The sequence below is a fragment of the Ursus americanus genome, chromosome 18, assembly GCF_024610735.1.
Source record: "Ursus americanus isolate L20-20 chromosome 18, mUrsAme1.1.p, whole genome shotgun sequence".
Taxonomy (NCBI): domain Eukaryota; kingdom Metazoa; phylum Chordata; class Mammalia; order Carnivora; family Ursidae; genus Ursus; species Ursus americanus.
The window spans coordinates 8,725,639-8,749,478 of NC_142144.1; the positions used below are offsets into that span (position 1 = coordinate 8,725,639).

Consider the following 23,840-nt stretch of genomic DNA (forward strand, 5'->3'; position numbering starts at 1 on the left):
CTGACCTTGACACTCTCCTGCTTAGAATTCTTCCATGGCTTCCAATGGCCCCTAGAGTAAAGGCCAGATTCCCCAGCACCGTCTTCAAGACCTCGCATGATCTGACCTCTCTCTGCACCCCCACCATGGCCCACTTCCAGGCCTTGCACATGCTGGTCCCTCTGCCCCAAAACTGCACCACTCCCCTCTTTACCAGGAAAATCCCCCTGCCCTCAGCATGGACAGCTCTTCCTCCAGAAAGCCCTCCTCCATACCCCTCAGTCTGGGAGAGGAGCCCCGTTCCTATGGTCCACAATGTTCCATGCTTTCTCTATCACAGCCTTGACCAAGGGACCACCAGGGACATGTCTCTCTCCCAGAGGACAGTGAGTGAGCTCTTTGGGGACAGGGCTGTGTCTGACTTGTGCCCTCGGCACCTGGGACAAAGACACAGTAGCCTCCCAGTAAACACCAGAAAGGAGGGAGGAAGCCCCAGGTGTGGTTCTAGGTCCTATATAAGACTGAGGACTGCGAAGGGCTGGGACTGAAAGGGGTTTTGGAGAAGGTGCTGGCATCAAGGACCCCCAGAGAACCCTTGGGCCATCATCAGGCTGCCCTTCTGTGGGAAGTGGCTGTCACTCCATCACTCACCATCCCCAGTACCCGTCCCTGGGCCGTGGAGTGGGATGCCTCCCCACTGCCCAGCACTGAAGGGCTGGCGGCCCACGGGGCAGGCTCCGGCTCGGGCTCTCCCCTCCTTTTCCCCACGAGGCAGCAGCCCACAGCTCCAAGCGGTGCAGCGCTAGGAGCTTCCAGCAGGCAGGCCTGAGTGTAACCCACCCACTTCCCAGCTGGGTGACCTCCAAGCAGCCTCTCTGGGCTCCAGTTTCCTCAGATGCAACCTCGTGAGGCTTTAATACTAGTAAGAGCAATCACGACAAACGGCAGCTTCCGTTTCGTCATTTGCTGGGGTTCTCGGTTGGGGTTTTTAGACAGCCCAATGTGTGGGGGAAGAAACTGAGGTTAAGCGGCAGATAGAACCAAGATTGGGACCACCGGCCTCTGAAACACGCACTTATTCCTCTGAACCGCCAAGGTCATGGGTGTGACTGTGTTGTGTCATGAGTCAAGAAGAGAGAATGACTAGGACCCTCCAGGCGTGTCAGCCTCTAAGCCTGGAGTGCCCTGGCCACAGCATCTCCTCTGATTACTCATGGTTTTCAAAATCTTCTCATGTCTACCTCTCCTCCTTGTACCTGTGCCCTGTCTGCCCAGGACCCAGCAATCCACCCCCTTTGTCTTTTGTGTGAGTTTCAGGATGTTCTCTGTTCCCCATGGGACACGTGGGCGATGAGTGAGCGGATGACAAGCAGTTGCCTGGAAGAGGAGTGGGGGGATCGGGGAGGGGCAGGGGCTCGAGTCAGACCTGGCTGTGAGGTGGCTGTGTGGCCTTGGGCAGGTTGAGCCTCAGTCTCCTTATCTGTCAAATGGGAATGATAATCACTTCCACGCCTCAGTCCGTCAGGGGGCTTCATGGTGTGGTGCGTGTGACAAGCTTGGCCAGGGCTTGGCAGTAGCAGGTGCTAGGACTTTGCACAAGTCTGCTGAACTGAGGTGACCTGAGGAGAGCACGGGCAGGGATGGAGCCGGGATGGGAGGGGATGCAGGGAACCCTGTTTCTCTCAAAGGACCACGGCCTTGGGCCTGGTCCATACCCTCCTCCTCACCTTCCCTGACTCTGTCCAAGCCTGGTAAAAGCTTTTCAGCCTTTCCAGGCAGTCTTCGTTACCCCTTCCTCCAGGCGTCCCCTCCCTAAGGACCCTTCCCTCCATCACAACCCTTCAGCCACAGGATTATCCTCACCACCCCGGTCTTTCCCTGCTTCTGTCCTCTGTGGGGCTGGAGCTCCAGCAAGATCGGACCAGCTGAGTCACCTCTGTTCCCAGGTCCCTGTGGAGTGGGTGGAGGAGGATGAAGGTGGGGGCCAGCCCCAAGGAGGTGGGTGAGAGGGAAAAGAGGGGGGCAAGTTGGGCTCTGGAGGCCTGGAGAGGGTCAACTGGCCTTCCTGGTGTAATTCTGTCAGAATTCTTTTTAATAACATAAATACTAATGACCACTACAGTAACAATAGCTGTATAGGACACATTTCTTTCCCTTGTTGTTCTTTGAGTAATGAGCTTTGTGCTAAATGCTTCATATCCTCCTACTGTTAATCTTTCTAAAGACCTGGACAGAAGGAAGAGTTGTACCCATTTTACAGATGAGAAAACTGAGAATCAGAGAGGTCAAAGGACTTGTCCAAGACGGTAGCTCATAGATAGCATTAGGGTGTGCTCAGAGTCTGGCACCCTGGGGTGCTGATAAACAGGGGTGGGCTGCTGCAGTAGGTGGGCAACTGGAAACCATGATGGGGACAGTCCCTGAGCCCCCACTATGTGCTAGGCCCACTCCTGGCATCTGTCTTCCCTTGGCTAGACCCTACCCGGCTTGGCACCCCAGGGCCCATCTGGCTGGGTCTCCTCCGGGCTGCCTACCCCCTTTATCATGAGCTCCCCAAGAGCAAGGCCTGCATCCAGCTTGTTCCCCAGGCCCCCCTAATGCCCACACAGGGCCTGACAGGGAAGGGGCTCCACACATAACTCTGGAATGCCACCTCTGGAGACGAGCCCATCTAGGATTCTTGACAGAGTCCATCACTCCTGGGAAAGGAGGTGTTTCTGGTTTCCACTGTGGAGCTTTCTGGATGCCCCTTCTCAGCCCATTCTGCCAGGGTCACCAGCTTCTCCTCTGAGGCTCCCTGACTGCTCTTCATCCCCAGGCATCCAAGGCTGGGACAATCTGCTCACCTTGGCCTGCTGGTGTCAGCCCAGCACTGACTGGAGCAGGGGTCCTTCTGGGCTGGGCTTTCCTCCTCCCTCCCTGCCTTCAGCATGTATTCAACTCCTACCTGGGGCCTTATGAGCAGGGGCCACAGGAGGATAAGCATCTCAGAGGCCACCTGGTGGAGTGGTTGAGCTAAGGTATGTCACCTTGGACAGCTAACGTTCTGTGCCTCAGTTTCCACATCTCTGAAATGGGGATAATAACAGACCCTGTGTCTCACAGACTTATATGGGCTTAATGAGATAACTCAAGTCCTTAACTCAATGCCTACACAGTATAAAAAACAAATAAAACCCTTTACTTGCATTGTGTTACAACTGTGTGCGGGGAGAACCACATTCGGAGCAGGCAACCCTTCAGGAGTAAAGGGAGGGAGGAGCTGGAGAGAGGATGTGCTGATAGACCCCCGTGAGCTTTGCCTACTTCCTGCCTCCCAGAGGGTACTAGTTTTGCCCCCCAACCCCTCATTCTGGTCCCCACTGTAGGCAACCTGACCCTTACATCCAGGGGTTTCGGGGAGAGAAGAACCCTGGCCCAGCCAGAGTCCACACGTGCTGCGATCCCACCATCCATCCAGTTACCCACCCACTGAGGCCACGTGTCCAGGTGCAGGGAGCCTGCGTGCACCAAGACAGACAGATGACCATGGCTCATTCGTTCATTCAGTCCATGCAAGCTAAGCACCTACCCAGGACAAGGCCCCGTGCCAGTCCGGGGTGTACCCTGAGCAGAAGTTCTCAGACCTCAGTGTACACAGATTTTCCTGGAGTGGGGCAGCTAGGAATGAGGATTCAAAGTCTCCACCCTGACAGGTTGAGTCCTTCCACAGAGCTAGGAATCTGCATGTTTAATAAGCACTGCAAGACAGACCCAAGCTCGGGAGGCAGGCACGAGGGAATATGGAGCCAGAGAGATATCATGAAGCTGATGATTTTTCTGCCAAGCTTCAAAGGAAGAAGACTTTTTTGGAAGAAGAAGGGATGACGGAGGCCAGCAAATATATATCCTGCACAGCCGCCACAGCCTGAGCCAGACCCAGACATGGACAAACGTCTGAGTTTGTGGGGAACAGTAGGTGAGCTGGTGGCTGAGCACAGAGGATGAGGGGGCAGGGTCTGACCAAGGAAGGCCTGGAAGGCCAAGCTGAGAGCCAAGAGGAAGAAGTCATTTGAGGAAAAGCCTCAATGGTAGAGCGGGGAGGTCTCCTTAATCCCAGCAGGCCTGGTTCCAGCTCGAGCCACCCAGGCCTCCGTTCCAAGCCCAGGCCCCCAGCCAGAGACTCAGGGACTGGGGCTGCCTACATGATTTGATGGGCCCAGGACAAAATGAAAACGCAGGGTGCTTGTTCAGACCATATGAAGAATTTCAAGAGGGCGACAGCAGAGCATCCAGCCAAGCACAGGGCCCTTCTGAGTGTGAGTGGGACTGCAGAGGTCACATGCCCATGAAACCAGACCTGTGAACGACCCAGACAAGGGGTCACCCTTGCTGGGACCAGCCCAGAAAACTCGGGACCCCAAGGCCTTAGCCAGGCAACCCAGAACCTGGGGCTTCCAGTCACCCCAGCTCTAAGCCCCAGGTCTGACTCTCCCTTTGCCCCATCGCCCTCCCCTCAACCCTCAGAACAGCCTCCTAACTTTGCCTTGAACCTGTCCCTTCTCCAGCCCCTCCACTGCCCTCACCTCCAACGAGGCAGCCACCCCCTCCTGCCAGTCTCCAGTCCCCAATCCCACGCAAGTGCTGCCAATGTCAGCTCCATAAAGTGCCTCTCCCGTTCTGTCACCCACCTGTACAATAATCTTCGATGACTCCCTTCTGCCCGTAGGATAAAAGCCAAACCCCGTTGCATAGCTACCGGTCCTTGCCCCCCTCTGCAACCCTGCATCCCAGCAGCCCCTAGGTAGCCTCTCCAGCCAGACTCACTGTCCCAGCCCACTTTCTCAGCCCACCAATTTAACCCCTAATATTCCTGCTTCCTATGCCCCTACCTGGAACGCCCTCCCGAGATCCTCTCAGCTCCCGCCTCCCATCTCACAGGCACCTGCCTGGGTAACCCATCACAGACCCCTGCCCACTGCCCTTCCCACGAACAAAAACAGCTCCCACGAACTGGTACGGCTCCTGGCACACACTATTTCATTTAATCCTCAGGACAACCCTAGAAGCCAGGTTCTTTGAGTACCTCCATTTTACCAATGAGGGAACAGAGGCTCAGAGAGGCTGAGGAACTTGCCAAGGGTGGCCCAGCTAGAAACACGCTGAGCCTGGTGTCCAGCTCAGCCAGTCGAGCTCCTGAGCTATTTCTCTATACTTTTCTTTCAATACTAACTGAGCACGTACTAGGTAGCATGCCCTGTTCTAGCCAAGGCACGGTGCACACAGAGACCTCCAGCAAAGACACTGCCTGGCACATATAACCAAAGCCAGACACCTGCTCAGGCCCAACACAAAGGACAGTGGGAGCATCGGCAACAACATCTGCAAGAACCACACACCTCATCTGAAGACACTGTGTCTGCTTTCTCCTTTAAATCTCATCACTGCTCTCGGGCAGGTGTTGGTCCTCAACACTTAAGAGAGCTTCGGCACAGAGAGGTAAAGCATCAAACCCGAGGTCACACAGCCAGTAAGTGGCAGAGCTAGATCAAACTCTGAACCCCGTGGTTCCAAAGCACTGGCATCCTTTCTCTGTCTACCTGACAAAGAATCTGGTGAAGTTCTTGGCCTCCCAAGGAATCAGTGCTGGGGTCATGAAATCAGAGAAGAGGTCAACATGCCCAGGTATGGGGACAGAGCTGGCAAGATTTCTGCTTAACGCTGCCCCTGCACCCCACCCACTTCACCCAGGGTCTAGCCCGACCTAGTCCAGCTTAGCCAGGACTTGGCTCAGCAGCTGAAAGTTCCCCAGCTGGGTTTCTGGTAATTAGCTGCGCGGACGCACCAGTCTCTTACCTAATAACCCTCGTGACCTCGTGCCAGGAGCTCTCACCAAGTGGAGCACATGCTTGGTTCCATGATACTCCCTGTGCCCCAGGGCGAGATGTTTCCTTTTACAAGTTCTTGTTATTATGATCATTACTGTTATTTTAATTTAAATCTCTGACATCCAGGGAGATGTTTCTCTACAGCCACAAGGGCATGTCTGTGGGAGGCTGGCACTTCGGTGACTGGCCTGAACTCTTGCCACGTGGGACGGCCGGACCAGTGGGCGGCCAGCTCCATCCTCCTTTAGGGCTCCTCCACTGCTCACTTATCAGGCTGACATCCCACAGGGGGGCCGCCGCCCTGCCCGCCCCTCCGGCTCCAGGCCTGCCGACTGGAACCAGACCTGGAGGGGTGGGCAGGCGGGGGCCTGTGGGAGGGGGCCAAGCCCTCGCCACAGGCCCCTTTGCAGTTCAAAGTGACACACTGAGGCGCTGTCCCCTTCAAAGGGCAGACAGCGCCTGCCCTGAGCTGCTGTACCCGCAGGGAGGGGGTAAAGGTGGCCCTGTGAAGGCTGGTCAACTCCCATCCGTGGGCTGGGCCTGCTTCCCTGTGCCCGGTCCTGAGCAGGGCCCACACCAGTGGCTAGACCTTGCAATGTGATCCTGGGAAAACCGCCTTCCCTTTCTGAACTTCCCTGCTGTCACTGTGTATTTGCGGAGCGCTCAGAAGGCACTCAGGGACGGTCATGCATGATGCTGACAATGCTGATGGTAAAGATGATGACTCAGTCTCTCTGAGAAACAATACCCCAAAGCCAGAACACCTGAGTGCGATTCCCATCAGCTGCTAGCTAGTTGTGTGACCCAGGGCAAGTCGCTTAAGTTCTCTGTGTTTTGGTTTCCCCATCTGTAAAACAGGGCTAGGAGGGGATGACGGCTCATGCCAAGGAGCCACAGACACACCCATCCCCTCAATGCCAAACCATGTCCACCTATTGCCAGGATCGTCATTCAGCCCAAGTGAGACCCACCAAGAAGGTACGGTTCAGGTGCTCCTCCCCCCCCGCCCCAGGCTGACATGTGGTCAAGAGGACAAGTCTACACACCTGCAGAGGATGGAGGCATGCTGGTGCAGCTCCCCACTGGCTCTGTGATCCTGGGTGTGTGGCTTTACCTCTCTGAGCCCCAGTTCTGTCACCTGGAAACCTGGGTAAACAATGGTCCTTTTAGGAACTCTCACCGAGGTCTGGGGTGCCAAGGGCTTAACCCCAAGCTTAGGCATAACGTGTGCCCAGTACATGATAGCTTATCATCGCTACCTTATGCTGTGTGACCTTGGGGAAATCACAGCGCTTCTCAGGTGAAGCTTCAATGTTGCACAATGGGAAATGATAATAAGAATGCCTGCCCTGGGGCAGTGAGAAGACTCAAGGAGCTGATTCCCACCAAACCCACAGGCCGTGTGCAATAAACACTGGCCATTCATTATGAAGCATTCATTCAACAAATAACATTGAGCTCTAGTGCCTGGCCACCACAGGACACTGAACCCAGCAGGGGGCCAGATTCTGCCCTCCCAAAGGATCCCTGGAAATTTTCTCCTGACCAAATGCCTGGGCTCCAATCCCAGTTCCATTTAACTAGCTGTGTGACCTTGGGCAAGTTACTCAACCTCTCTGTGCCTCAGTCACCTTATGCATGGATGATCGCAACACCCACGTCACAGCCACAACACCTTTAAAAACTGTTAAGTGCTTAGAGCAGTGCCTGACAAACCCTGAGCACTGAGCAAGCATCAGCTATGGGGTTCTTACTGTGGCTGCTGCCCTTGCGTGCTCTCTGGGCCAGGCCTGCCCATCAGCAAGCCGCCTGCAGCCAGCCGGGCCCCCTTCTGCAGCTCAGAAACTTGGGAAGTGTTAGCTCCTGCGAGGCAGCCCGAGTACCCTGCAGAACGGTGGAGGCTTCTGTGAGCTTCCTCTCTGGGCTGTTTCCCCAGCAGCTGGAACACTTAGAAAAAAGCTCCCAGCCTGCTGGGCTTGTCAAAGCAGGGCTGGCTTTACTAGAACCAGCTTTGGACGATAATTCTGCGGTCATAACAACTATTTTCTTTACATACTGCTATGGTAAGGGGAACCCCCTGCTTTTTTTTTTTTTTTTAACCTAATTGAAGACACCATCAAGCGTAAATATGCTGGAGTTTTTAATAAAAACATGATGGAGGAAAACATTCAAAGCTCAATAATCAGAAGCAATTTGCATTGTGAGCGGAGATGTCGCTCCCACTCCCCACCCCCTTGGCTGTGCTCTGTGCAGGGCTGGTTTTGGGGTTGGCAACTTTAGACCTATGGCAAAAATAATGAACAGCAGTGAGGCTTGGAGATAGTCTGAAAAATATCCTGGAAAAGAAAAACATATGCCAAAGAGTGTGGTGTAAAAGTCATATTTCATGCCTGACTTTAGAGAATGTTAATAAGGATTAGAACCATACTCCAACAGAACAACTATCAGTCAAGGCGGGGTAATTAATTTTGCTTCAGATCTCTGCTTGGGAAAATGAAAGCAGTAAGTGTTGTTTCACAGCACAGAGATTCCATCACACTAGAACAACCCAAAGAACTTCCAAAGCTGTGTCCTGATCCCAGCTGAAAGAAACCCGACTGTTGCTGGCGGCCTCTGCTGATCTGTTGCCGTGTAGATTTGGGGATCTTTTCCCAATGCTAACAATATCAAACTCTTTTTTTAAATTTCAGGATTGGCTAATAAATATGATTAAGATAACACATCCCAAACCACATGTCCTCTGCTCGGCCTCCAACATGTGGAGTACAGATGTGTCTTCCGTGTACAGATGACCCAGCCGGCTGCTCCCCTGAGGCAGGGACCCTGGGAGACGGAACCCCAAGAGGTCCCAGCAGTCCTCCAGCCCTCTGTGGCCCTGGCCAGGCCGCTGGCCTCCCCATGACCCACTGTAGAGAGGAAGGGCCAAGCCCAGGGTGTTTGGGAGTCAGACACTAGAAGGACAGAGGGATGGTGGGATGTGGTCACCTGGCTCTTGTCCTTCAATGTTCCAATTTAGAAGATAAAACTGCCAAACATGCATGGCTCCATGCTATCCAGAAAGTTCTCAAACTCATTCCATCATGAAGACATGCCTGTTACCCCCTCAGGAACCAGGATTGAAGGGCCTTCCCCTCCAGTGACCTCAGACTCAGGAAGAAAAGAGGAAGCCAGTGACAAAGCCAGAGTCCGGGAGCGGGTTCTAGAAAGAACTGTGGAGTTGACACACAGAGCCCTAACTTGGCAGTGGGTAGACTGGGGCTCCTGTCTCCATTCTGCCACAACTGAGTGAACTTTAGGGCAAATACTAGCCACACCTGAGCCTCGGTTTTCCCGTTTCTACAAGGATCTGGAAGAGCTCTTCAGCTGGGACCCACTAAAGCAGCCCAAGGTCTGCGTGGTGGGTATCTCCTGGGTGCACCCTCTCTGGTCACTGAAGAGGGTTCTTGGAGGCCGCAGGGAAAGCAGGCCCTGGAAATAGGGCAGGGAAGCCTGGGCCTGTTGGTGTTGACAATCAGCCAAGCTCCAGCTCTGGGGAGAGGAGGCAGCAGTCTCTGAGGCAAGAGTCCCTCCCAGCCTGACCAAGCAGAACCCCCCAACCCCATCCCCAAAGCAAAGCTTTGGATTAAGGTATAAGTGAGCCTACTTCTCGGCTTTCCCCTGGGGCTAGGAGGGAGAAAGGAGGAGTCCCTGAGTTAGCTGAGGCCAGGCAGAAGGGCTCGAGTGGGCAGAGAGGGGAAGGATATTCCACCATAGCGGTAGAATGAATGAGTGAATGAATGAATGAATGAATGAATGAATGAACGAACGAACGAAGGAACGCATGAATGTATGTTAGAGGGAGGTGAGGACCTCCCAAACCCATTACAGCAGGCAGGCCAAGGGCACCTCCTGAGAAAAAAAGGGCCACTAGGAGTCCCTGGGGGAGGGGTAGTATGACCTGGATGAGCCCAGCTCCCTGCAGGGCAGGGGTGGGGTAAACTCCAGCCACTGGAAGAGGCTGGAGGGTCTCCCTTCTGGACCACAGGCTACTCTGGGGAGACAAGGAGGGTCAGGCTCCTCCTAAGCTGGATGGGGTCAGAACCACCTGGTGGAGGAACTCTGTCACTAGCCCTATGGCCTCCTTTCAGCTGGGACCAACTGGGCACTGACTGCCGCATTTCTGGCCCCTCTTACCGCTCAGGCACTGGTCTCCCCGGAATACCCCAGACCTCTTCCCTGCCGAGCAGCCCAAGCCGCGGGCCCAGGGCTCGGCCAGGCCGGGCTGATATGAACCATCTGCGTTGTCTTAGGCCGCCCCTCTGCCCACTGTCCCTCTGAACTCGGCCGGTTCCCGCGGGCCGTTTGATGCCTCGTAGGGTCACAGACCCCCGCACACAAATCACCGCCGCGGGGCTGGGGGTGGGGCGGAGGCGCTGAAACCTAATCCGCAAAGTTTGCTCTGCCGCCAGCTCGCTCCTTCCCTCGCTCACTCAACCCCCCCCCTTTCCAAACAAGGCTTATTTTTCTTGCCAAAAAACCAAAGTTGGTATCAAGTGTTTCGAGGGAGAAAGTCTCTCCCCCGCCCCAGCTTGGGAGGAAGGGCCGGAGCTGTTGGCTGAGACGGGGATTGCAGAGAGGGCTCTGGGAGGGAACCCGCGGGAGGTGAGCTCCGGCTCCCAGATCTGTCGGTCCCCGTCCCATGGTTAATGGTTGCAGACCCAACTGTCTCTGACCCTGCCCTGTCCCCCTGGTCCCCTGCCCAGGCAGTGCTCTTTCTATCGTGGCTCTCCATCCCTGTGGGGCCAGAGATGGAAGCATCACTTCCTGCCCCTTCTCCCTCCCCATAAAACAGCCCTTGCCTGTCGCTTTTACGAGGTGACACCCTGCTCTCAGCCCGATCCTCCCCGCACCGGAGCCTGCGCTTGGGAGGGAGGAGACGGAGCAGCCAGGCATCTCCAGAGAGCTCCCAGGACGCACTGGGGTCCCTGAGGCTGCCCCAGAGCACAGACTAAGAGCTTTAAAAGGAGGCTATGGAGCCGGGTGCATTAGAGACAAATTCCTCCAGTCTCCTCTCTGGCTCCATTGACTCTGGGGCCTTCGTCTGAGATCCTAGAAACTGGCCAGGAGGTAGCCGGCCTGGTCCTCCTCTGGAGGGGTGCAGAGTGGAGCCCTGGGGGCACGCAGGTTTCATTTGCTGGGTGTTGGTTTTGCTTTTGGTTTTTTCAGCCGGTGCAGCGACCCGGAACCGCGCCCGGCCGTTTCTCCGACGCCCGCGGCTTCCGACTGTGCCCGGAGGTGAACGCCGGCGGCTAAAGTCCGCGCCCGCGGCGCCCGCTGTGCGGGCTGGAGTTCTAGTTGTCGGAGCAGGCAGCCGGGGCTGGGGCAAGGCGGCGGCGACGTCGAGGGGCCGGTCGGCAGACCCAGCTGGGTCTGCGCGGCCCGGGCGGGGGAGGGGGGCAGGGGCCGGCCGCAGGACGGATCTGCACACTGTGGGACAGGGGTGGCGGCAGCAGCGGTGGCGAGAATAAAGGCGCCACGGGCCCGGCGGAGAAGCGGGTTTCCGCGGGGGTCGAACAAAGGAATTCGCCCTCAGAAGAAAGGGGCCGAGCGAGCAGCCGGGAATGGTCAACCCCGGAGCCTCGCAGGAGTACGAGCGTCGCGACATCAGTCCCAGGGATCCAACGAAATCCGCCCCGCGCAGGACCCCAGCCTGGCATCTCCATTCGGCCTCTCCCTTCTTGTCAATCCCGCTTTCATGGGGATGGTGGGTGTGCACCCCCCAGCGCCACCTTTCCTGGGAAGAGGGGACAGAGCGGCCCGTGCTTTCCGTCAGTGGAGGCAAAAAGTCCCCCCCCCCCCAATCGGCATCCTCTGGTCGTGGGGCCGTTGCCCCCATTTTCCAGAAGCTGACAATTGAGGCTCCCAAAATCAACCCCTTCCCCCACCCCTGCTGCAATGCATGGCGGGCTCGGGAGACCCAAGCGCCCTCGGAAACGAAAGTCGCCCGGGGGCAACAGGGCCGGAGCTCCCCTCCTCCCGCCGCCCTCGGAAGGGGTGGAGGGGACACGGTTGTAAGGTGCTCGGCTTCTTTTCTCTGCTTGACATGAATAAGGGGATTAGGACGGCAAGTTTCCGTCGTTCACTCCGACGGACAAAGGGCCCCGCGGTCAGAGCGGCACAGTCTCTGATTAAACGACAGAGCCCTGTCACTCAGCACCATCCTAGGTACTTGTGTTCGTGACATAATCTTATTAGAAGATAAAACCAGCGAAATCCTTTCCATAATGAAAAGTTACATTTAATGGCTGGACTCGCCCCCCAACCCCTCCCGACCCTGCCCGCCTCCTCCCGTTGCTGTTGGATATGGCTCGCCTGTAATTGGCATTTAAAGCACCAAGTCCGAGAGAAAAACGGGGTTTAGGGTTTTTGTAATCCCCCTAAACTGTCTTTGTTCGAAATCTCCACAGATACAAGTCTGTTAAGAGTAAATATTTGTGGATTGATACAACCACATTTCCCCCCTACAAACCAAATCTGAAAAAAATCTGCCCTCCCGCCGCGCTCCGGCCGGGGCGCAGGAGGGAGGGGGCTGGGGTCGGCCGGAGCGCCTGCACCGGGAACCCTGCGTTCGGGTCGCCTCGCCGCCTCCAGGAGCCGAGGGAGTTTGCACATTTCTCAGGCGGGAGAAAGGTCTTAGACTCTTTTTCAATTTTCTGTGCTCTCGATAAACAAACCTCCCGAACCCGCCGCTTTTGGGCCTGCCCGAGGGGGTCGGCGGGAGGGCTTGGGGAGGGGCGAAGGCTTCGCTCAATTCCGAAAGAAAATTCTCTCCGCCTGCTTCGCTCCCTTCAAGCAGGTTTAAGTGGCTCCGAGAGGACTCTCTCCTCCTGGGTTGTGGGAGATGCGACCCAGCAGGGCGCCCCGAGTCCAGCCCAGGAGAGCGCCGGGAGCCGCCAAGGGCCCCCGAAACACGAAGCAGTCCGAAGGCTGCGGCGGGGCCCCGGTTCCCCGCTCCAGCCCAGCCCGTCCCGGGATCGGATTCCTTCATAAATCAGCGGCTGGGTGAAAGGGCTGCGCTTTAGAAAGGGCAGGACCGTGTGCGCGTATTAGAGCGCGCGGTTCCCAAATCCGGGCTAAACCCCTGGTGACACCGAAATTCATCAACCGCTGCCGGCGCCCGTGGCTCGGCCGAGGAGCCCCAGAGCCGAGGAGCCTGTGCACCGCGCTGCCCCACTTGGGGAAAAGAAGAACGAGGAGCGGGAACCATCGGAGAGGTGGGCCTGGAGGAGTGCACGGGTGGAGACCTCTGAGAGCCGCCCCGCCCGCGCGCCCGGAGCAGCCGCGAAGGAAGCTCACCGCCGGGGGAAAGGCAGTTATTCTAACCTTTTTCCTTCTCTGGCAAGGGCTGGCCCTACACGGACATTCTGGTGCGAAGAGGGCAGTGACCCCCACCCCCACCCCTTCCAACCCTGGGTCAGTAATCTCCACCACACACACACCTTTCAGGCTGGGCGCTCTAAGGTGAATCACAACTGCTCAGAGCAGAATTTGGGGCTTTGGGAAGACCAGAAATCGAGGCCTTGGGGATCCCATCTGCTTTGGGAGTTAGACCCACCTAGGAAAAATCTGCTACAGAGTAACTCTGGGCCTGAGAGAAGTTACTTAACTCCCTCCACCTCCGTTTTCTCACCTCCACAAGGACCTAAAGCAATAAAGGCCAGTACACATCGCAGCACTCAAGAAATGTCAAGTCCTTTTCTTTCTAGATGTACTACTGTGGCCTGCCCCTCTGGGTCAGTAAGACTCCGTTCCTGTGAGTTCCTATCTACACTGGCCATCCTCAAGAGTAGGTTGGATAAAAGCAGGACCTATGTGCCTCAGTAGTAATAGGGGACCATCCACAGAGGACCAGCTTCTGACAGCCAGACTTGCCCCATTCCCCATTCCAGGGAAAATTTCAGAACACAGGCCCCAGCCCTGAGCACGCAGCAGGAGGGTGGGCTAGGCCACTCCGGGAGGCCTGTTGAGGAGGCTCCATGCTCTGGGCTCATGTGAAAGGCAGACAATGCATTCCTGCCAGGCAGGGCGTCTCCAGCTCACTTCCCAGGCAGGCAGGAAGGAAACATACATTGACTGAATGCCCAATGGAGGCTGGCACCTTTGGGTTTGTTTTACTTTATTCTCAGAGATCGATTCACTTTATCCTGTGAGATTGTAACCCTATTTCACAGAGGAGACCAAGGCTCCAGAAGAACTATGAGCCCTTCCCTAAAGACCCTTGGCTTGTGTCACAAAAGCCAGAGACAGTCTTGATCCCCGATCCAGACTTGCAATTTTGTTCTTTCCTTTGAGAAAACGTGCCCCACCCAGAAGGCTCTCCATTTGCAGGAGGTGGCTTCCAGAGCACCTTGGTCCTCTCCATCTCCACAGGCTCGGGCAGCTCCAGGCCTGGGCGGGCACCCACACCCCGGCAGCCCCGTAACTATGGCAATTCAGGAATCACATGACGACAGTCACTGAGTCCCGGAGGAAAGCAGGAGGTGGGAGAAGGGGGGACAGCAGTCACACCCAGCTCCTCCTGACCCAAGGCTGCCACTCTCCTCTCCTGTCGCTGCTGCGGGACCCAACAGAGCCGCCTGGGGGTTGGGGGAGCCCCTGGCCCTCCTATGTTCTAGCATGCTCACTCAGCTTTATGCATATAGCCAGCTCGGTGGTCTCCTCACTCTTGCCAGCCCTGGTGGGCACCTCTGTTGCTCCGGGCAGCCCTCAGAACCCTCCCCGCTGGCAACCACCTCACAGTTCCCAGGGAAACCTCTTAAGCAGGGGCCGGCCAGGAAGCAAACATCTTTGTTTCTTCTGGAACCAAACTCCAGGAACTAGGTTTTTCCTTCAGCAACACTTCCCCCAGTTCACCAAGTGCCGGGCAAGCCAGGTGCTCTGCCATCAGCCAGCACACTCGGTCCAGGCCAGTCTGAGCCAGGCTCGGGACTGAGACAAATCACCCCCCCCAATGTACTCACATATCCCTGGGACCCCCATGCTCCCCCAACCCCCCTTCGGGGCCCCAGGGTCGACAGGGCAGGTCCAGTGGCTGCCAGTCAAGAAGCTGAACAGAAATGGATACAATATTGCCCCGGGAATAACAAAGGAAGGGCCCATGCAGAAATTTATTTGTTCTGATCAGGCGAAGCAAAGGTAAAGGGCAGCGAGGAAGTGCTGTCAGCCAGGCCTGAAACCCAAGAAAGTTGCCATTCTGAGCACAGTGGCCCCTTATACCCCACCACTCCACAACACAGCGGTAGTTAAAGCAAACACAGACCCTTCACTGCCCCGTCAGTTACACCTTCCCCCCAAAATTACACAAACTTTGAAAGATTTTTCTGAGAGAAGATGGATGCTTCGGGAGACTTGAGGTCAAAACTAGGCTGTTTAAAGTATATTATTAACAAATAAACATTTACTGCAAAAAAAGAGAAAAACCCTATAGGCCACCGGGGAACCAAATCATGTTGCTTTTGGCTTCAAATGACAGGAGACATTTATGACATGAATGGAGAACACCAGCCGGTCGATGAAATGGCAAACGTCTGCCACTTTGCTTCCTCTGCTTTCGTGAATCAACTTTTTCAAATATGGTTTTCAGCCTTACCCTCCCTTCACTACCACCACCTCCCCACTTCTGACTGCAGTAGCAATAAATATATATAATTTTGGTTTTGCTCTCTGCTGCCATCAGCATAGAACCTGGGAGTTGGAGAGGGCTGGGTCAGCCAGAAAGCCAAGGGCTTTGGGTACTCCTGCACCCCCGGTTGACTGACAGCTCACACGGGCTCCTTGGATGAGTGGACCATCCCTTTCTTCCTCCCTCCCCTGAAGCTGAGGCCTGATTGTGGTGTCCAACAAATTGGAAGTTATAACTCATGTTGTTGAATGTATCCTCCATTCCTCAGCCTAACTAATGCCAAAGTAGGACTGGGATTTTTTTTTTTTTCCTTTTCTGTTTTAAAAACCTCATAGCCACAGGACAGAGGAAATTCCCTGGGGAAGCACAGCCAGCCCATCCCGGACGGAACAAACCTCTGTGGGCTGAAGGATCCTTCTAACCACCTGAGCCGGTGTTTCTCCACCTTTTAAGCCTCATCTTTCAGAGAAACATACAGATCCCTGGATCCCTTGACCTCATTTCCATTGCCCCCCACCCCAGAATCTCTCCCTCAACCTTGGAGAAGTTGGGCTGAGCTTTTTTCCCCTTATCATTTGAATCACAAAAACAGTAAGCACGAAGGGTTTTCCAAATATGAAATTATATTATTGAGTACGCTTTTCCAAGCTATTCTTGGACCCTGAAGATTCTAATTGCTCCCCAGTGTTAAGATCTTTGCTCTGGACCCATTACACTCCCTCTCACAACCCCCAAGGAGAAAGAGGCCAGAACACCAGGCCCATCCTGCTACCTGCCATTCCTGATAATACACAGTTGTCAGTGTTCTTATCTATATAATCAGAAGTTTTTTTTTGCCTCTCTGGAGGTAGTGAAGAGGATACTGGATCCCATGGAGGATGGAAAATTTACTGAAGCCCCACCAGGTACCTTGTGTCACCTTTACGACCACCCTGGGAAACTGTACATCAGCCCTAATTTGCTGATGGAGAACCTGAGGCTCTGAAACAGGCAGTCAGTTGGCTAAGACCACATGGGTGCCGAATGGTGGGGCTGGGAGGCAAACCCAGCTCTGCCTCAGAATCTAGAGCTCTTCTCCTCATTGAAGGAGGCTTGGCCCTCACAGTGCTCCACTCAGGCAAAGTGAATGATTTTCCCAGGGGTGCCCCTTATCTTCCCTGCATAGAGAGGCTCATGACAAGCCTACCACGCCAGCTGCACCCTTCTTTGGCATGAAACCCATGGGCAGCTTTGTGTCTCCTTGGAGACAAGACATTCCTTGCCATACTGCTGGTGATAATGGTAACAACAATAATTTCCCGAGTATTAATATGCCAGGCGAGATGCCAGGTCTTCTGGGGCGTGTGACCGCGAATCCTTATTAGAATCCTTTTCCCCAGGTGGATATGTCCCCATTTTACAGAAGAGGCTCAGGCAGATGCCAGGACAGTGTTGTCCTAAGCCTGGCTCCAGTGGGGGAGGGTAGGAGGTTGCTGAGGGTCGACAATCACCTACTCCAGAGGAAATCCTCACGGCCTTCTTCCCCGACTCAAGAAAAATCCGGCAAACAAATTAGGCTACCCTAGCCCAGAGCCTGGGGAATACAGGGTGAGCCAGGAGTCAGCTGTGAATAATGCCTCCGTTCATCGGCAGATGACTGCAGCTTCAGGAAGGCCTTGGCTTACCCTTCTACCTGCAGTTCAGGTCCTGGGGTTAAAAGGAGGGTGCCGTCCCAGGGGCCCGAGGGTCCCCCAGACTTAGGCTGGCACAGTGAGAGCCCTCAGCCCTCAAATCCCCAGGGAGTGCACTACCGCGGCCTTTCTATAAGGCCAAGCACTGGCTTTTCCTTCCAAGTGGATCAATTTCCAGGACAGACCCTCTACCGCAGGCTGTGGGCAGCGACCTCTGTAGTTCTGGATGAGACAGATGGGGCCATGCCAGCGGGGATACCTACTGGTAGTGGAGGTGCTGCTGGTAACAGGCACCCTGCAGGACGGCCTTATGGGAGGCCTTCCGAGCTGGGAGAAACAGCAGGCAGAAAAGGCAGGAGGCTGACTTTGCTCGCTGCGTGCCACACCCCTGCTCTGCCAGAGCTGGTGCTCTGAGGAGAGGTGAGCCTCCCTGGAAGGCCTTTCCCGGTGTAAACACTTCCAAGGAAAGAAGGAAAGGAATGTGCTGGGAAGAGCCAGGTTGGGCCACTGGAGCCTCAGCCAGCTGGGGTAGATTTACCAAAAGGAAAAAAAAAAAAAGAAAGAAAGAAAGAAAGAAAAGAAAAAGAAAAAGAAAGAAAGAAAAGAAAAATCACCCCAGGACTCAGTTTTTTTTCCGAAACTCAATCAAAGCCTCGCTGCCCCCCCTTCCGCGGGTGGGCGCATCCTACCTGGGCAGGCGAGCCCAAGGGGACCCTCGCAGGCTCAGCGGAGTCCTGTACTCTGCTCGCCGAGAGGCGAGGCCGCCCGGGCAGGCCCGGCGGGCGGAAGGGCGCCGCCAGCCCAGGACGCCGAGGTGGGAGCACGGCCCGCGCAGGAGCGCCGCGACTTTCGGCGCACGCAGGGCCCCGCTCGCACACCAGCGGATCTAGGGGTCGCCAGGCCTGGGAGCTGTCTTACAAGCGATTAGACTCCATTTTGTGACAGATTTTTGGACTCTCCCACCGACCCTCCCCCCTTCCGGAGCCTCCTCCAGGAATTCGCCACCTCCTTAGGATAGAAACGCTTTCCAGACGAGCGACAGACGGCAAGAAAAAAGACTTACATAATTCTATTTGGCCAAGCCACCAAGAAAAAAAATGGGGCGGGGGGGGATTATGTTGTCATTTTTTTTTTTCATGTGTTCTCCGGTGGAGGAAGGAGAGAGAGGTGTTCGTGATTTTGCGTTTGGAGGCCCCGTTTCCTCCCGGTTTCTAACCAGGTTTTGAGTCCGAGAAGGAGCTCCGGCTGCGGAGGGGCTAGAGCCTCAGGCGCAGAACGATCCGACGCTTTTTTTTTTTTTTTTTAAGAAGGAGCCCCCAAAAACACGTACGGCGAAAAAAGTAAACTTTTCGAGTTAGGCGTGAAAATGCCTAAATGCCGTGGCCCGCGCTCTGCTTCGTCCGTCCAGGACGTGCGGGTGGATTTGATCAAATGCTATTAAATGTGCCCGAACGTCAATTAATCACCCCCATGGTGCGTAAAATAACGTTGCGCTTCTGGGTGTCCCGGATCTTTAAAACAAATCGAAAGGAAGAAGAGACGCTTAATAAAAACAGCAATCTCTTTCTAAGGACTAAGCCCCGCAAGCTCCTCGTGGGGCGAGGACACATTTTCAAAAGTTATTGGGGGTGGATGTTAATTTCCCTATACCTCTGACACAAAGGCTCGACAAAATCGAGAAGGCACGTTTCTGCGCCCACTTGCCTGGATTCTCGTCTGAAAAGCATTTACGCACAGATGCAATAAATATGCATCTGCGATCCTCAAAGAAAAAAATAAATCGTGAAATACACTTTTATTGTGCAAAAGAACATCGCTTCCCCCGTGAGCCCCAGCCTGCCTCGCTGGGCTGGCTCTCCCTGAGAAACGCTGAGGCGAGACCCGCCGGGGTATTTGTCCACAGGATTGTCCTGATAACAACCCCTCCTCAGCCCCCAACCGGCCCGCCTAGTGCAGATACCTAATTGGCCTTATTGGAAGAAAGACGGGGCGAGGGAGGAGGAGGGCACCGTGAGGGGCGTGAATAATGCCCGCCTGGAGGCTGCCGCCTTGCTGGACCCAGACTCGGAACTCAAGACCTGAGATTCACCCAGCGCCAAAATTCACCGGCAAACACATCCCAACTGCATTGAAGCATCAAGCTCTCAGAGAGGTGCCTTTTTTCTCTTTTTAAAAGCAAATAGGCTTTCAACAAAGCAAACACAAATGTTTAATGTTTCATTGTTTTGTAAAATTAGGGGGTTGGCCGCTCTGCTGTAAGGGAACGTCCTGCTCAAATTTTGTGACTACAGTTCTGTGCTCCGAAGAACCAGGGAGCATCCTTTCCTTGTTTTAAACAGAAGCTCCGTAAAGGACTGAGGGGTAGAGGAAGAGTCCTGGCAGATGCATACGAGAGGTTGGAAAGGGTCCTTCCAATATGTAAGACATTTTTCTTTTCAAAAAGTCCGCACAAACGACTTGGAGGCCCATTTCCAGTTTCCTGGGCCTCCTGCCCCCCACATGTTGAGTCATCCAGGCCGGTGGCTGAGCTAAGTTAGAAGTGGCACTGCCAGAGCTGAGCTAAGGGTCGGGCAGGCAGAGGCGCAGGCTGGCAGGACGTGGGTGGCCTAGAAGTTGGTGAGCCCTGCCCCTTGGCCAGACCAAAGCCCCCAACCACATCTACCCTAAACTACTTTCCCCCATTTTATTTGTGCTGCTCTTTGCCTGCTTGTGGCCGAACTGACTGGCGGCCACACTTTCTTCTGGAACTAGAATCCTATCAGTCCAGGGCATAGCACAAACCCTACCAACAGCAGTGTGCCTAATTTGGGGTGCTCCAGACAGGGAGAGGTCTCAGCAAGACTCTGGGATCAGCAGAAGAGTTGACTCTCTGAAATGTACCCCAATTCCTGCCCGCAGAGCCCCCAGGGGGCAAGATAGAGCAAGGTGCAAAGAGCAAGTCCTGTAGGACACTCCAGACCAAGGGAGCACAGTCAGATTAGGTGTTGTTGTGGGGCTTAGCCAGAATGTTTCGGAGTAGAACCTAATACCCTCTCTAGGGCTCTAGCCTACAGCCCCACTATTTCCAGGCCTCAGCCAAGCAGCTAGAGAGATGGAGATCGGGCACCCCAGCTGCTCCACTTCCCATCAGGGCCTGGATTTAGGAACAGTCCCTGGGGAGACAGGTAGGCTGCAATCATCACCAGGCATTGGCAGCCCAACCTTTTCCTGGAAGTGTGGGCACACACAGCTCCCTCTGAGGCCCAAACCACCTGAGAGCCTACTCATCCTGCAGTCCCATCTAAAAGGGTCTTTTGGGCCTCACTAGAAAGTTCTTGAATGCACCCACTTGTCTCCGCAATGCCTCCCTGGGGGTGCCCACACCCTTCTTTCGGCTATTGCTCCTCTCTGCCTTCTTTCCAATCACACTGCCAGGCACAAAACCCAGAGGGTCAAAATAAAAAGCCCGCATCTGCTCTTATCTGTCCCAGCACCTTGCCAGACAAATCCATAGTCTCAGCTAAAAACAAAAGTCAGCAGGTAGGGCTCAACCCATAGTCTCTGGACTCAACCCTGAGGCTTAGGCTACGCCAGGGCAGAGCAAGCCACCCCCTTCTCCAACACAAACACTGTGCAAGAAAGAGGGCCTGCTGGGGAAGGCTGACTTGGGCAGTACTTCATCCCCACCCCCAGGAGCCCCAGATTGTGGTTTGCCACCTCTTGAGGTCCTCTTCCTAGACAGTTCCTACAGCCAGCAGAAATTGTGAAGTGCAAAATTCCCGCATGGAACGCTTTGGAGGGAATGGACACTCTTTTCTATCATGGACTGAAAGTCCAACAGGGAGCATGGCAGGAAGGGGGCATCCTGAGCTGCTCAGGCAGTTCAGCAGCCCACCCCACCCCCTGCCCCAAACTCCACTTACTTGCTCCAGGAACCCCAGACCTCCATAAAACCCTACTTTTGGGAAGCACACCGCCAGGGCCTGGCTCCCTAAAGCACTGTTTTCATTTGGGAATCAATTCTTGGTCCCCAATTTAGGCCTCACTGAGGTCAGGCCCTGCCCCTGGACAGAGGGATGGTATCCCCTAGTTGGCCAAGGGCCTTGTCCTGTACCACAACCAGTGCAGGTTTCCAGACAAAAGAGGGCAATTAGGGACCGCCAGAGGCTCCCTGCCACCCCACCAGTGGCAGCCAGGCTGGGATGGTTCGTCCCTGCCGGGAGTCGCGCTGCCCGCAAGCCCTCGGAGCTGATGGGCCCAGCGGCGCGCAGAGCCGGCAGTTGGGCGGACGCGGGCCTGGCCTGGCAGTGGGGGTGGCCGGCTCGAGTGCCGGGCGGCGGCAGGGAAGGAGGAGGACGAGAGGCGCTTACTGTTGGTAGTCTTGTTTGCAGTACAGTTTCCGATCCCGGAAGTAGCAGCTGGTGGTGAGGGCTTGCTGACACGCCGCGCACTGCAAACACTCCTCGTGCCAGGACGACTCGTTGACTCGCATCAGGAAGCGGTCGGAGATGGGCCGCTGGCAGCCCTCGCAGACGGCGGGATGCGGGCAGTCGGAGCCTGCAGCGCACAGGGCGAGAGCCGGGCGGTCAGCGCCGACCAGCCTGGCCCCAGCGTCCCGGCCGCGCGGTGCCCGCAGCCCGGGCCCCAAGGGCGAGGGCAACCCGGGAGCACCGCCCGCCGCCTGCACTCCCCCGGCCGCCGCACCAGGGCCCGGGTAGCCTCAGCTGGTTCGTCTCAGTCCGCGGACTCCCGCGCGGAGAGGCCGCGGGACTCGAGCCTTGGCTCAGCGCTGCACTCTCCCTTTCTCCGGAGATCCACCGCTTGGTGTTACTACATATGAGAACCGGCACGGCGCGGGGTAGCCGGCTGGGACCAAGACAGGCGAGGTGAGGCTGGGGCGCTTGCTGGCTGACACGCCCCACGGTGGCGTTCGTGGTCTTCTGTCCCCAATCTCCCCAAAACCTGTAGTTTGGGTGGCCCAGGGGACATTTTTCTCTTAGAAGCTCCCCCACCAAGTGACCTGGCACCGCTCCCAAGCTTGCTAAGGTGACTACTTGGGTCCTCCATCACTCTTGCCTCCCGCCTTCTACCCCCTCGGGAGTGGCAGCTCTAGCACCAAGGCCCAGTGAGGATGGTGGGTGGCAGCTGGAGCTGTCCTAGCCTCCCTCCTCCTAGGTGGTGTCCTTGCAAACCTCTGTCTCCTCACGATGCCTGTTTGGGGTGCCTGTTGCCCCTCTAGCGATCACTGCAGGAGTCTAGTCTGTGTCCTCCCGCACCCCCATGTCCTGCAAACTATGCCCTTATTCCGTTGCTCTGGACGCCTGTGTCCATCTCGGAAGGATGCCCCTGTCCCCTGCCTATGACCACTCGGGCGCTCTGACGCCGCACTCACCCAGCAGCACCCCCAGAGTGGCGGGCCCGGGGCGCAGGGCGTGCTCCTCCATCTTGATGCCGTCCAGCATCTTGGCGCAATCCGTCTGCCCTCGGGGGAAGCACCTCTCCAGCGACTCGGGACCTGTTGCTATATCCATGGGACGCGGGGCGCGCCGCGGGCCCCGCCGGCCAGGGTGCTCGCCCGCCCGCCCGCCTGCCCGCTCGCCGCCGCCCCGGAGCCGGGGAGGCGCGGCCCCCGCAGGGTTGGAGCTGCGGCAGGGGCCGCCGGCCACCCCCGGCGAGCGTGGAGCGCCGATGCGCTGGCCCCGGGCCCCGGCGTCGTGCGGGCGGGCCGGGGCGCTGCAGTTCGCGCCGCGTTCTCCCGGGCACTCGCAGCCACGCGCGCCGGCTTCTCTGTCACCTGCTTGTCAGCCCCGGAGCCGGGCTGCGGCGGCGGCGGCAGACGGAGCCGCGGGGAGGAGGCGGCGGCGGCAGCGGCGGCGGAGGCGGCGGCGGGAGGGGGAGGGGGCGGGGGTGCAGGGGCGGCCCCGCGGGCTGGGGGGGCGCGGGCGGCGCAGCGGGGTCCCGGGCGGGGCGCAGCGGGCCGCGGGGCTCCAGGCGCGCTCCCCGCACTACTCCAGTGCCATGGTGCGCCCGAGGAGCCGCTGGGTTTAGAGCTGGGGTTGGCGGCGGAGGGATACTCCGGCCGGGAGCCGCCTCACCCCTCCTCAAACTTCCTGACATTTGAACTCATTGGTGCGCCTCGTATCCTTGCGCCGGGATGAGCCGGCGGCTCCACGTCAAATAGTACCGTCGCCTCCCCCCCCCGCGGGAGGGTTCCCCGCGCCCCCAGCTTGCGCCCCGCTCCGCGCCTGGCCCGGAGCGCGGGCCCCGGCGCCCTAGCCAGACCGAGCGCCGGCTGGCCCCGTGCAGAAGTTTGGGTCACCTTCGAAATAAATCCTTCTGCCCCACCCCTTTGAAAAATTGATTTGGGAGTTGGGGAATGAAGGCTTTCTTTTTTCTTGCTTTCTTTCTTTATTATTAATATTTTGTAAAGCTTCAGCACTAAGAGGAGTGGCCCCATGCGAGGCCAGACTGCGCGGACGGCGGGGAGCGCAGCGGATCCACCAGGGGAAGGCGCCGGCCGAGAGTGGCAGCCCGGGGACCCCATCTGTCGGCCGAGGTAGGTCGTTCCGGGCTGAGTTGACGTCCCCTGGGCGGCGGCGCCTTCCCGGGGCCCTTTTGGTCCGCGGAGAGGCTGGCTGCTAGACTGAGGGACGGGGACCGTCAGACGGGAAGAGCTGCTGGCCC

General features: G+C 56.6%; 1 protein-coding gene across 2 annotated transcripts in view; it reads right to left on the reverse strand.

The window, feature by feature from the left end:
- The window catches only part of LMX1B (LIM homeobox transcription factor 1 beta), an 84,232-nt gene extending 61,494 nt beyond the window's left edge, over nucleotides 1-22,738 (reverse strand). For both annotated transcript variants that reach the window (XM_045790925.2, XM_045790924.2), the window contains exons 1-2: nucleotides 22,549-22,738; nucleotides 21,527-21,713 (exon numbers count right to left, since the gene is read on the reverse strand). In XM_045790925.2, the coding sequence (XP_045646881.1) occupies nucleotides 21,527-21,713; nucleotides 22,549-22,687 (326 nt within the window). In that variant the 5' untranslated portion in view covers nucleotides 22,688-22,738. The remainder of the gene's footprint in view (nucleotides 1-21,526; nucleotides 21,714-22,548) is intronic.
- Between the last annotated feature and the right edge of the window lie 1,102 nt (nucleotides 22,739-23,840).